The sequence below is a fragment of the Salvia hispanica genome, chromosome 6, assembly GCF_029641045.1.
Source record: "Salvia hispanica isolate PSC_SH4W2 chromosome 6, Shi_PSC_v1, whole genome shotgun sequence".
Taxonomy (NCBI): Eukaryota; Viridiplantae; Streptophyta; class Magnoliopsida; order Lamiales; family Lamiaceae; genus Salvia; species Salvia hispanica.
In genome coordinates this window covers 3,099,882-3,113,289 of record NC_142697.1, presented here as the reverse complement: position 1 = coordinate 3,113,289, position 13,408 = coordinate 3,099,882, and the positions used below count along the sequence as shown (strand labels likewise).

At 35.7% G+C, this 13,408-nt stretch overlaps 1 protein-coding gene and 1 pseudogene across 2 annotated transcripts; both read left to right on the top strand.

The window, feature by feature from the left end:
* The first annotated feature begins 2,981 nt into the window (after positions 1–2,981).
* LOC125208357 (auxin-responsive protein SAUR15-like) lies at positions 2,982–3,702 on the top strand. Its single transcript, XM_048107951.2, has one exon. It carries the CDS (start codon positions 3,017–3,019, stop codon positions 3,422–3,424), a length of 408 nt encoding a protein of 135 aa, XP_047963908.1. The 5' UTR covers positions 2,982–3,016; the 3' UTR covers positions 3,425–3,702.
* A 1,730-nt stretch (positions 3,703–5,432) lies between these two features.
* LOC125203448 (filament-like plant protein 4) lies at positions 5,433–12,414 on the top strand (annotated as a pseudogene). The gene is made up of 6 exons (XR_016133011.1): positions 5,433–5,616; positions 7,329–7,460; positions 7,970–8,198; positions 8,285–10,683; positions 10,995–11,040; positions 11,357–12,414. The product of XR_016133011.1 is annotated as a filament-like plant protein 4 (transcript).
* Positions 12,415–13,408: the final 994 nt, after the last annotated feature.

Below are 13,408 nucleotides of genomic sequence, written 5' to 3'. Positions count from 1 at the left end.
GTTCATTCTTCACGATTAAAAATTGTTGATGTGTTTTTGTTTAGCTTCTTCAACTGTGTCTAGCGGCAGAAATTCAAACTTTGATGTTGTTCTTCAATCGGATGGTTGTAATTTGGTTTTGAAGATGATATGATTGTACTTGAAAACTGAGGTAATATTCCAGCTAAAAAGAAAAGAAAAAGAAAAATAATATTTAAAATAACGGTTAGTTTGGGGGTGGCAAATCGTTTGCGGTTGGGTCGTTATCGAATCAACATGTTATCGACCCAACTTAATAACACCTAATCCGAACCTGACCTGTTAAGGAAACTATTAGTCCGAACACAAACCCGACATGCTGCCTTTAACCCCGAACACAACACGCACCCGACACGAACTCTTAATAACGCGATATAATATGGGTTGACACGACACGATAACAACACAATAATGACTCGAACCCAATATTACCCGAATAAACCTGATTTAAACGATAAAAAAATTATTTTACACGATTTAAACTTGATTTACAATAAATGTAAAAATTAAAATAAAGCATGGAGTATTTTTTTAAAAAATAAAATAATAATATTATTTTTTAATGGGTTATCCACATCCAACCCAAAATTATCGTGTTCTTAATGGACCAACTCGATACAAAACCCAATAAAACTTAATCCAAACCCATTAATTTCGTGAAGATTCGTATCGAATTATCGTGTCATATCAAAAATTGTTAGCTATGTCATACGAACAGATTTATTGTTCTTTCCTTGATAATGGCTAGAAAATATCATTTTATGAATGTGGATAAACAAAACATCCACTTTATACTTTCGGTTATAATTTCATATAATTACTACATAAAATACACTGTTTACATGAACATGATATAAAGTATCAACATTTAATTTGACATCCAATTCTCTGCATGTTAACTCTATCTAGGTTGCTTGCTTTACAAACTCTAGTTTAAATATAAAGAAATGCAGCTGTCATATAAATTATAATTATATCACATTCTACTATATAACTCAAAGTTAAGTCCAACCCATCCCGCACATAATAATAAACAGGACGACCCTTTCTATCTTTTAATTTTTAAATTCCTTTCTAGAAAAAGTAGAATAACCATTATTGCGTCGTTAAGACAGAACGAAAGTTTGAACTGAAAGCCAAATACCTGTTTCCTCTCTAAATCAAAGACCATAACATCAATATTTTACTAATTCATTCTGACTAAAATAATTAAATGTTCGTTAATAGATTATTAAAGGACTAATACTTTAAGAGAATTGACCCCCAAAATACAACTGCTAAATTATAAATAAATGTACATTTATTTAATTATTGTGTGACACAGAGATTATTTTGATCGTGCTTGTGTCCTGATTATTGGCATTATGAAGTATTGAAGTACGTCATGCTTCTAGTCTAAGCAATGTAGTAACTGTTACTTGTGTGCAAAAACTGTAAAACAAATTTACTATAGTGTAGTACTATTATTTTACAACTGCATTAAATCCTTATTTTTTACTGTGTCATAAATTAAAATGATACTTTTATTCCCTATAACAATTAGAGAGAATTGTTAACGTTCAAATTCAGCAAAGGTTTGTTCATAGTTTTCTCCTCTCAATTTAGGAGATTGGAAATTGGGACACTTTGGATTTCAACATTACTAGTACTAAAGTACTTTTACACAAAAGTGATTCCTATACAATAGATGTTTCGTGACGAGATTGTAGATCCTATAGGACGGAGAGCATCGGTCGTGCGTCATCGATAGGTGTCAAATAGCGGTAATCTTTGCACGAGCAATAGGGGAAGGCGACTCCATTCCATTTTAGGAGTCCCAATTGATCATTTCTGGGTGTCCCACTTTATGAGTCCCGACTAAAATATTCCATAAATGGTATTAGGCCCCACATTCCACTAATATTTTTTCACTCACATTTTATTACTCTTTCCGTCCCACAAAAGATGTCACACTTTCCTTTTTAGTTTGTCTCACAAAAGATGTCACATTTTCCTTTTTGAAAAATGTTCTCTCTCACATAAATGTAAAAATTATATTTTCTCTCTCCATGTAACACAAAAAAACAAAACCTCCTAAAATCTTGTGCCGTCCCAAATGTGACATCTTTTGTGGGACGGATGGAGTATAAAACTAATATAAAAAGTAGGATTCACATTCTACTATCTTTTTGCACCAACTTTCCTTTACATTTCTTAAAACTCGTACCGAACTCAACCGGGACTTCTAAAGTGGGACGGATGGAGTATTTCATAAGTTCCGATGAATACAATATAGCCGGATTTATAATGACTAACCCTCTACAGTTCAATTGTATTTTACATTTTGGAACGAACAAAGCTTATAACACTACTCGATTCTCTGAATACAAATTACAAAATAAATATTACTAATAAAAAGAATATTCCTATTCTAGAGTCGGGTGTTTCCTTGGCTCTAGGGGGACGATGACTTGGGTTAGGGCTGCACTTCTTCTATTTCTTCATAGAGTGTTATGAGATCCCTGCATCCCGTTGTGCTTAACTTTGTCTTTATAATAGTAAAAGTAATAAGCGATGCAATTTAAACAGTTTTAACTTGTCTTAATGAATAAAAGATACTCAGCTACTTCAGAATTTAAAATTCATTTTGTGAATTTAGACCTATATTCAGTTGGCTATATTTACACCTGTAAAATATTCAGTTAGCTATATTTACACCGGTAAGTTTGAATCTCGTAATTATATCGCATAAAGTAGTAGTAGTATTTCATATTCCAACGCCTGATTTTACCCTTAAACCATTTCCCAAAGTCAAATTATAGTACAGATTCTCAATCAAATGAGGTGTCCAATTAGAAAAAAATGTTAAAGCAGCGCCAACTGTCATCCCACTATAGAAATCAAAATTAGAATTAAAATTACACCAAGCTCACTACTATATAATCCCACATTATCCCATCATTCAATCCTCCCTCCCACACTCTCTTCACAATTAGTACATCTCTACTAAAAATAAAAAATGTCAGCCTGCAGCAAGATCCGCCACATTGTCCGGATCCGGCAGATGCTGCGGCGGTGGCGCAAGAAGGCCGCGATGGCGGGCCGGCGCCCTCCCTGCGACGTGCCAGCAGGGCACGTCGCAGTGAGCGTTGGGCCGACCTGCAAGCGGTTCGTGATCCGGGCCACGCACTTGAACCATCCCATACTCAGGAAGCTGTTGGCCCGGGCAGAGGAAGAGTTCGGCTTCTCCAACACGGGCCCCTTGGCGATCCCGTGCGACGAGTCCCATTTCGAGGAGATCCTTTGTTACCTGGCCCGGCACGACCCCGGCGCTAAAAGCCCGGCCCGGTTCACGACCTCGGAGGAATACTGCCGCGTGAGGTGTCGAAGCAACCTCGATATCACTCGGCCGCTCTTGCACGGGTAAATTGATCGTCTGAGTTTGATGAGTTCGAGACACTCTCTTTCTCTTTCAACTCCGAATTTTTGTGAGTGGCGAATGTGTATGAATTGATGGAGATGGCATGAAGGTGGGGTGGCTGAGTCACCACTGAGTCACCACCGAGTCGTCCCGAGTCATTTCCAACTACAACATATTGCGCCGGAAGACCAACTTGTAGATGAAATTAACCATTTTTATGGATTCATTTGTAAACGAACAATGTGTTCAATTATCTTGAATCAATCGTAATTCATTTGTCACAACTATTTGAATTCTAACTTTAGTATGAAAGTAATACTACTGATTAAACTATACGGAGTAATTCATTAACTTTTCCATTGCTTTCCTTTATACTCCCCATCAAGAGTCTCGATTGCACTCGTTTTATAAAAATGATAGTAATAAATAATTAAAATAAAAAAATAGTAAAATAAGAGAGAATAATATTTAAAAGAGTCTTGTCAATATTATTCTCTCTCTTACTTCTATTTATGCACAATACACAAAAATGACCGGGACTACAAATGGCAGACGGAGAGAGTATTTCTTAAATCTCGCACGGAGTAAAAGTAAGACAGCAAATTACGGATAGAATGAGTACACATTTATCAAAACTAATTCAAACATAAAATACTCCTTATGGGTCAAACAAGGCACGAGTACCCAACCAAGTAAAAATCGCTTCCTAACCTCCACTGGGGTCCCGAGAGGCAAACTCCAAAGAAGTCTATCCTACCGGGTAGAGTTTAAACCCGAAACTTAAAATAACTTAATAGTCAAACAATACTAACGAATTAAGACTTATGTCCTATTGAAATTCATAATGTATTAATGTGGTTTCTCAGTTATCATCAGCGCTTTCATTGTTTACAAATCTAGACACCCTTGAAACTAAAGTACTGTAGTACTATGACCTGTCATCCACAAAATACAAACACATATGAAGACAATGTGCGATCAGTGTTATATTTATGCTTTAGTGGCTTTGCAACTATGTGATCGAACAATACTAACGAATTAAGATTGATGTCCTATTGAAATTCGTATCTCTAATTGAATTAGAAATCATAATTAATAATAATCAGAAATGTAACTAATAGTAATATTTAAAAAAATACTCTCTCCGTCCTATAAAAATATGTGCACTTTTCCATTTTTTTAGTTCAATAAAAATATGACAATTTCATTTAGGGAAAGTTATTAATTACGTATATATCAAGTTAACTTATATAACCATCAAAATACTAATAATAAGCCATATTTTTATAGGATCGAGAGAGTAATATTTAATGACTTGTGGGCGTACTATCGCCTAATAACTGGCGTTTAAGTTTCATGTTCCACTCCCACTATTTGGAGTAAATTACAGAAAGAAAATGATACCCCCTCCGTCCCACTTTAGAGTCTCGATTTACTATTTTTGGGTATTCCACTTTAAAAGTCACGGTTAGAATATTTCATAATTGGTAATAGGCCTCACATTCCACTCACATTGTATTATAAAACTAATATATAAAAGTAGGATCAACATTCCACTATTTTTTTTCACCAATTTTCCTATATACTTCCTCCGTCCTGCTTTAGCAATCCAATTGACTTTTCTGTCCTCTTTTTGTAAAAATGATAAAAAATAGTTAAAGTGGAGAAATGGTAAATTAAGAGAGACAACAATGTAGATAAGAATCTTCTCTATATTATTCTCTCTTTTAATTTACCATTTCTCATCTTTAACTATTTTTTATCATTTTTACAAAAAGAGGACAGAAAAGTAAATGGGACTGCTAAAGCAGGACGGAAGGAGTATTTTTTAAAATCCATGCCGAATTAAACGGAACTCTTAAAGTGTGACGGAGGGAGTACATGCTACTAGCACAGTACACTAGGATGAATGGACAATAATGAAGGTAGAGTAGACAATGGCCTGTCACATAAATTACAGCTTATAATAACCGTAATCAGATTTTATTGGAGAAACATGGGAAGCTGAATTTAAATTTCCACAGTTTTGTAACTATCATCAAATTTAAATAAGGGTGATGTTTTGGAGCTTTCCGAAGCCATCTTGCATTTGAAGTGACACCTCCGCACCGCCACCGCTCGCTTTCCCTCTCTACATACCAACTGCATTCCATTTACCAGATCTCCATTGCTCATATTCACCGCATTGATTGCTGCTGGTGAGTGCGTGATGATGATGCTTTCCATTTTCTTCTTTCGGAATGATTCGCGTCACTCACCAACTAATTCAACACTTTTTTTTTCAAAATTTTCCAATTCCATTTTTGTTGCTTTCTTATCTTACTTCATTGTTCCAATTCTCTTGCTCATTTTGCTTCTGCGTCTTCGTATGCCTACAATTCCGCCCCCTTTTACTTCACTTCTGTAAGCATTGCACACTGTCGGTAATTTGGTGTGCGTTGCAGTTTTCGTGCTCGATTTCTACGTTTTTCTGCATTGCCTTTCTAATTTTGAAATGTGCATCTCAAATTTTGAAAGCTACTCAACTGTATCAATTGTAAATACAGCTAATTTCCATCTATGTTCCTGCTGCTAGTTCAGTATTGTGTTTATTCTGTTTCTATATCTGTATATGCTTTCGGTGTTGAAATTCGAGAAATTGTGCTTTAACTTTTAGATACAACCAAGGTTCAATGCTGCAGATTACTTCTCATCAGTTATTTGCATTGTGATCAACCGAGTTGTGGGTAATACACTTCGGTTTTGTATTAATTTAGTAAAATGCTTTTAATATTTATGATAATGTTTCACTTCTAAAGAAATTTTCTGCAATAGAATTTGTATACGTTTTGGGAATGTGGTGTATTTGGTTGCCCTATCTTTTTTTCAAAAAATCATTATTGACTATGTCTGTAGTTGTTGTATGCTTTTAAAAAAAATTCAGCTGCTAATGCATAATCTGTGTTGAGAATATGACTGTAGAGAACTCATGTTGACCCTTCCATCATGCTCTTGATACTGATCTTCTGGTCTATAACGATCTTGCTATTCGGATATAAACTTTATTGATTAGTTGTTTGAAAATTAAAGAGAAACAGAGAAATGAGAATTTTCTTATTATGTGTTTCCCGTCTAGCTCATAAAGATTTAAAGAGATACTACAGTTTTGATGATCATGTTTGGGGCTTAAAGAAATTTAAACTTTCAACCAACCTTTTTCAAGATTGCATTTACTAGAGTAGTCGGTTGATTTGGTCATATGCTGGTTTTTTATCTAAATTCTTTTTTCATGAAGCATTTTGTGCATTAGCTTGCATATATCCCACCTTGCTTATAGGTTCTAATCAATAGGGAGTCTTGGGCAGGTCATTCGATTTGACAATAGTAGTAGTATGTCTCTATATTATGTAGTGGATAGATGATTGGAAATTTAGGTATCACTTGAATTCGTGATGATATTTATTGTACAAATACATTTTTATGTGTATGTATGTTCTGGAGTCACTTATTGTGCATTCATAGTTGCATTTATGCAATGTTATAATTGTATAACAATTGCATAGCGTTGTTTTTTTACCCAAAAGGTTAACATTGTAATGCAATGTGTTACTATTACCAGAAAAAAATACACATAGGTTTCTTGTCTGTCTCATACTTCTAGAGGATCAATCAAAACTAGTGTGAGACATCTACATCGGCATCGACACCGAAAGCTTATGTAAATATAGAAACAGAATAAACACAATATTGAACAATCTGCAGGACCATAGATGGCATTTAGTTGTATTTACAACTAATACAGCTAAGAAGCTTTCAAAATTTTAGATGCAAGAGGATCAAAATCTTCAATGGATGGTTTCTTTTGAAGTTATGTGTCTGCCACTTAGTCCACTTCTAGCCTCATTTTCATAACTTTTCTCTGTGTTAACAGCTAAGGATGGATAAAAAGAGTTGGCCTTGGAAGAAAAAATCATCTGATAAGCAGACTGCTGAGAAAACTGCTGCCACTGCATCAGAGTCTTCTACAGCTGCTTCAGATGTAAATGCAACTCAATTCGACAAGGTTATTTCACACTAAGATGATCTATTCTCATATTTGATCATATGCTACATGCACCTTTTGTTATTATTCAGTTACATGATTTACTTGATGCATTCTGGTTCCCATGTACAAGCAGTTATGGTTTCTGTCTATTTAGTTTCAACTACTTTTCTAAGCTTTGTATTTTTTATTGATTTTGGATACTCAAAATGCGAACAACTTCATTGAATTAAGCCTTCAGCATCTTAACAGTTCTAGTTTCAATGATTTCCAAATATTTTCCTTTGCATCTTTCTTGTTTTTCTTGTGTACATTAGGAAGCTTATATTCCTACTTATTTTAAGACCATCCTGATTAGGACTTTCTACTATGCAGTTGCCTCAATGTTTTTCTCTTAGCAATTGTCTTACTCATGTATACTCAGCAGCTGACAGTCTTGCTTTCTTGTTATTTCCATTTTCTTGAACTTTGTACCTTATGACTTCTATGATTCTATCTTTAGCTTAATTTATTGATCTATTTCTCTGCAGGCAAAGCAAGACAATAATAAAAAGCCAAAGTATGTTCAAATTTCTTTAGAATCATATACACATCTAACTGGATTGGAAGATGAAGTGAAGTCCTATGAAGAAAAGGTGTTGACCTTTGAGGAGGAAGTGAAAGAACTCAATGAAAAGTTATCTGAAGCGGATACTGAAATGACTAGTAAGGAAAATTTGGTAAAGCAACATGCCAAAGTTGCTGAAGAAGCTGTTTCAGGTTTGTGGATACTATTATAAAATATTTCTTTCTGAATAAAAGTTTTAAGATTGTAGAGCTTTATGGCCACCATTTCACTTGGACAGGTTGGGAGAAGGCTGAGGCTGAAGCTGCAGCACTGAAAAATCATCTGGAATCAGTCACGCTGCTAAAGCTTACTGCTGAAGATCGGGCAGCACACTTGGATGATGCTCTCAAAGAATGCATGAGGCAGATACGGAATTTGAAGGAAGACCATGAAGAAAAGTTGTGGGAACTTGCTCTTAACAAAACAAAGTTGTTTGACAATATGAAGTCGGAGCTTGAAGCTAAAATAGGTAATCTGGACCAAGAGTTAATGAAGTCTGCAGCTGAAAATGCTGCGTTGTCTAGATCCTTGCAAGAGCGTTTTAACATGCTGATCCAGCTCAATGATGAGAAATCACAGGCTAATGCCGAGATAGAACTTTTGAAGAGCGAAATTGAGTCTTGTGAAAGAGAAGTAAACACACTCAAATATGAACTCCATATTGCTAGGAAAGAGGTGGAAATTCGCAATGAAGAGAAAAACATGAGTGTGCGGTCCGCTGAGGCAGCAACCAAGCATCACCTAGAAGGAGTTAAGAAAATTGCTAAGCTTGAGGCCGAGTGTCAAAGATTACGAGGCCTTGTTCGGAAGAAGCTTCCTGGTCCAGCTGCACTAGCCCAAATGAAACTTGAAGTTGAGAACTTTGGCCGAGACTCTGGAGAGTCTCGTTTAAGGAGATCTCCTGGGAAGCCTTCTACTCCACAGTTGTCTCAGATGCCGGACTTTTCGCTTGATCACTCCCAGAAATACCTCCAAGCAAACGAGTTACTCACAGAACGGCTACTTGCTATGGAGGAAGAAACAAAGATGCTTAAGGAGGCATTGGCAAAACGTAACAGTGAATTGCAAGCTTCTAGGAGTATCTGTGCTCAAACGGCTAGCAAGCTTCAAACTATGGAAGCACAACTACAAGCTCATGTTGAACAGAAAAATCATCTCAGTTCTAATCCTCAGGTTTCAATTGAAAGTTTCAATAGTCGGAAAGCTAGTATTCCATCAGGTGTGACCACTATGTCGGAAGATGGAAATGATGATAATATTAGCTGTTCTGGTTCATGGACTTCTGGAATGATGTCTGCAGAAATCTGAAAGTGTAAGTCATGCAGACCTTATGGATGACTTCTTAGAGATGGAGAAGCTGGCATACCAATCGAATGGAATAGTCTCAGGTGGAGACTGTTCAGGCAATACTGTCAATGAAGGATCTGAACTTGTAAAGTGTGAAGTTTCAGTTGAAGTCTCTACCAGTGAAGACACTCAATTAGGAGAGCAGCATGGTTTGGAACCTCAAGCGGGTCCTAAAGAAGATCCAAATGTAGTAAATCTTCAAATGCATGCAGATCCACTGGTCTTTGTGAAACTCCAGTCAAAAATATCTGGGGTTCTTGAATTAGTTTCTAATGAAAGGGACATGGAAAAAGTAATAGAGGAAGTTAGACAAGCTATGCTGGACATCCATGAAACTTTACATGACCATTCGGTGAATAGTTTTACCGAGGCAAATTGTCCTATTGGAACAAGAACTGATCAAATCACCGAGGATGCCAAACTGACAGACACAACAAAGGAGACATCAGTGCCTCAAGATGCTAGTTCATCTATCAACACTTATGAACCCATCAATGAAAAAGTACAAGTTGCTATTATGCATATTTATGATTTTATCACTAGCCTTGGCAAAGAAGTGAAGACCGTCACCGAAGCAAGTCCTGATGGAGATGGGTTGAATAAAATATTTGATATATTTTCTGCCAAATATGGTGAAGCAATGACGGCTTATATCAACCTGAATGATTTTATTCTTGACATTTCTGAGGTATTGAACAATTCAAGCGAACTGCATATCAATGTTCTTGGATATAAAAGTTCTGAAGTTGACACTGGTAGTACTGACTGTATAGACAAGATTGCCCTACCAGAAAACAAGGTCGTTGTGGAATCATTACAGGAGAGTTATCCAGATGGGTGTGCACACTTTTCGGATTCTGCATCCGATCCCGATGTTCCGAATGATGGGAATCTTGTTCCAATCTCTGAATCAACAGTCACTTCTTGGAAATGTTCACTGGAGGAGTTTGAACAATTGAAAATGGACAAGGATAATCTAGCAGTCAATCTTGCTAGATCTTTGGAAAATTTAGAAACTACCAAGTCTCAGTTGCAGGAAACAGAACACCTTCTGGCTGAGGTTAAATCCCAATTAATGACAGCTCAGAAGTCAAACAGCCTGGCTGAGACACAGCTCAAATGCATGGCAGAATCATACAATTCACTTGAAACGCGTTCGGAAGATTTAAAGACTGAGGTAAATCTCCTCCAAGGGAAAATACAGAATTTGGAGAAAGAACTGCTAGATGAGAAAAGAAGCCATGAAGAGGCACTTAACAAATGCAAAGATCTTCAAGACCAGCTTGAGAGGTACTAACTGAGACAAAATTTTCAAATTCCTCCCAAATGAGTTAGGCTGGCCTGTTACTAAGTGTGGTTTTAAAATTGGTTCTGGTTGGTTGATTTCGAACTGTTTTCATTCAACTGTGAGCTAAACAATGAACCAAAATTAGTCCTAATTTTTCTGATCATATGGTCAAATTCAAATTAGTCACCTATTGTTTCTTTTCTTTTCTTTTCTCCAAGTCTTATTTCATTTGTGTTCTTAGTTTTTCTTGCATAAAAAGTTCCATTTTCATATCTAATATGATTATGCGGTTTTATGATATTTGCAAATTCAGGATTGATAATTGTGCAGCAGCTGAAACTGTTGAGAGGTCTGATCAGGTGAGGCTCATAATGATATACCACTTTGCTTAATAAGTAATGTCATTCAGGACTTGTTAGCCTGTAATACTAAGCTCATCTATATAAAGTGTATTGCTTTGATAATTAAAGGCTGCAACTTAGTGGCACATCCATATTAAAATTCTTAAAGATAACAGTGCAACTAGGAAAAACAGAAATGGGATGTTAGCCTAGCTATGTAGTTTAAATTGAATAGATAACATTCTGAGACATTTGTAATTGGTTATTTCATGAAAAATCATTAGAGCATTTTGTATAGTTTCTGGAAACTCAAACTACATATAATCTATTTTAGGAGAAGGAGTTGGCAGCTGCAGCAGAAAAGTTAGCAGAGTGTCAAGAAACCATATTTCTTCTAGGCAAGCAAATGAAAGCTCTACATCCACAAACAGAAATGCATTCCCCGAATAACTCGAGGAGTCAAAAAGCCGAAGACTCTGTTGAGGAAGAACCAACTATAAGTGGAATGAATTTACAAGATCTTGATCCACCTGAAATAGACACTGCTGCTTCTTTCCATTTGCACAGAGCTGGCTCAGAATCTCCTATGGATCTGTTTAATGCTTCTTTCAGTCCATCTGATTTTGAAGCTAACGACTTATTGAGATCTCCGGTCGGCTCAAAACAACCAAGCCACCGCCCTACAAAGTCAGGCTCTTCTTCTGCTTCGAATACTCCAACACCGGAGAAACATGCTCGTGGATTTAGCAGGTTCTTTTCCTCTAAAGCGAAGAATGTCTATTAGTGGTTTCAGCATGCTATATATATACACATATTATGTGTATATAGGTTAGTGATAAAATGCAAACTACATATTTCCTACAAACTCCAAACTATGATCTAAATATTTAGATTTCAAGACTTGATGTCAACAGATTTGATGTTAATAGATGATAAGGTTAAGTAACGTCAACAGAAAATGTCAATACAACGTCAATAGATTGACAATATTGACATTGTGTTGACATTGAAAATGTCAACACAATGTCAACTGAAAAGGTCAACACAACGTCATTAGGTTGACAGTGTTGACATTGAGTTGACATTTTCTGTTGATGTTTGTCATCTTTGTCATCTGTTGACATCTAATCTTGAAATCTAACGACCTAGCTCATAGTTTGGAGTTTGTACAATATATAGAGATGTAAGCATTTGTGTACATGATGGTAAAATCTATTCTACTTCTTATACTTGTAATTTAGTGTAAGATTTGATGGGCACATTTGGAGATGGTAGAATCTTGCTTTTGTTTGAAAAGTGATTTTTGTTTTAGATTTAATGGATGAACATTTGTGTATACAATCAGACATGACTCTCTACTTAATTAATTGATTCATTTTTGTTTCCTTCCAAGTTGCTTTGTGGATTATCAAGTTACTAAGCATAATAAAATAATACTAAACCACTAGCTATGGTCCCCAGTATGTTCATAGACAGATGTGTTAGTTTGTTTGGCTGCAACTTATTTTGATCTTGAAAATATAAAATTGTAACGATGGAGTAAAGTAGCAATAGTCTGAGCATAGGTTGGAGTGACAATATTTTCGTGACTCAAGATTCAATGGACAAGTGACGTGTCCTTGTATACAAAAATTTAAAATATATTTCATGATCTTAGTATTTAGTTGAAATTGTTAGAAAGTATGTGATAAAATTCTCAAGCATTGTACAAACGATACTCTAACTATTACATTCGAAGAAAAAGAATGAAAATGGAAATTTTAATGAAAACAGTGAAACAAAATAACAATAAGTCAGAGTTGAGAAACACTATCTTTCCACAAGACAAATTATGCACTGGCTAGTGCTCTCGGATATGTCTTCAAAAATAAAACGACTTCCTCCTAGCATGTACAAGCACCTCAAAGTACCGACAAATTTAACGAAGTTACAAGAATTGAGCAAACAAACTTCTATGCAAGAAAAGGGTATATGCAATATGACAAGGAACACGTCAGATAAAATATGTTGTGTGTATTCCTCTTGCCAAAAGCCTTGTCTTTACTCCCCCACACATTTAAAAGAATTCCTCATATTAGTTAGAGAGCACCAATTATGGTTGAGATAACTAAAAAAAACAACAATTTTACTGACGAATTTTTTTGTCGATAATTCCTATCATACGTCGGTAATTTTTTTTAGTTGTAGACTACGTGGCTGTTCGGTTCATGAAACAAAATTGTCTTGAGATGTAGTGTAAAATACACTAAAATAGACCTTGGCTAGGATTAAATTAGTCTTATGTATGATTGTAGAGTAGGGTGGAGAGGAGAATAATGAGTAGAGGGAGATGGACTAATTAGTAGGAGGGGGTGAGGTGAGATGGATAGTCATGAGATTAGGGGAG

What these genes read in the sequence shown, in the direction of transcription:
- LOC125208357 (XM_048107951.2), top strand. Translation starts at nt 3,017, where the DNA reads ATGTCAGCCTGCAGCAAGATCCGCCACATTGTCCGGATCCGGCAGATG.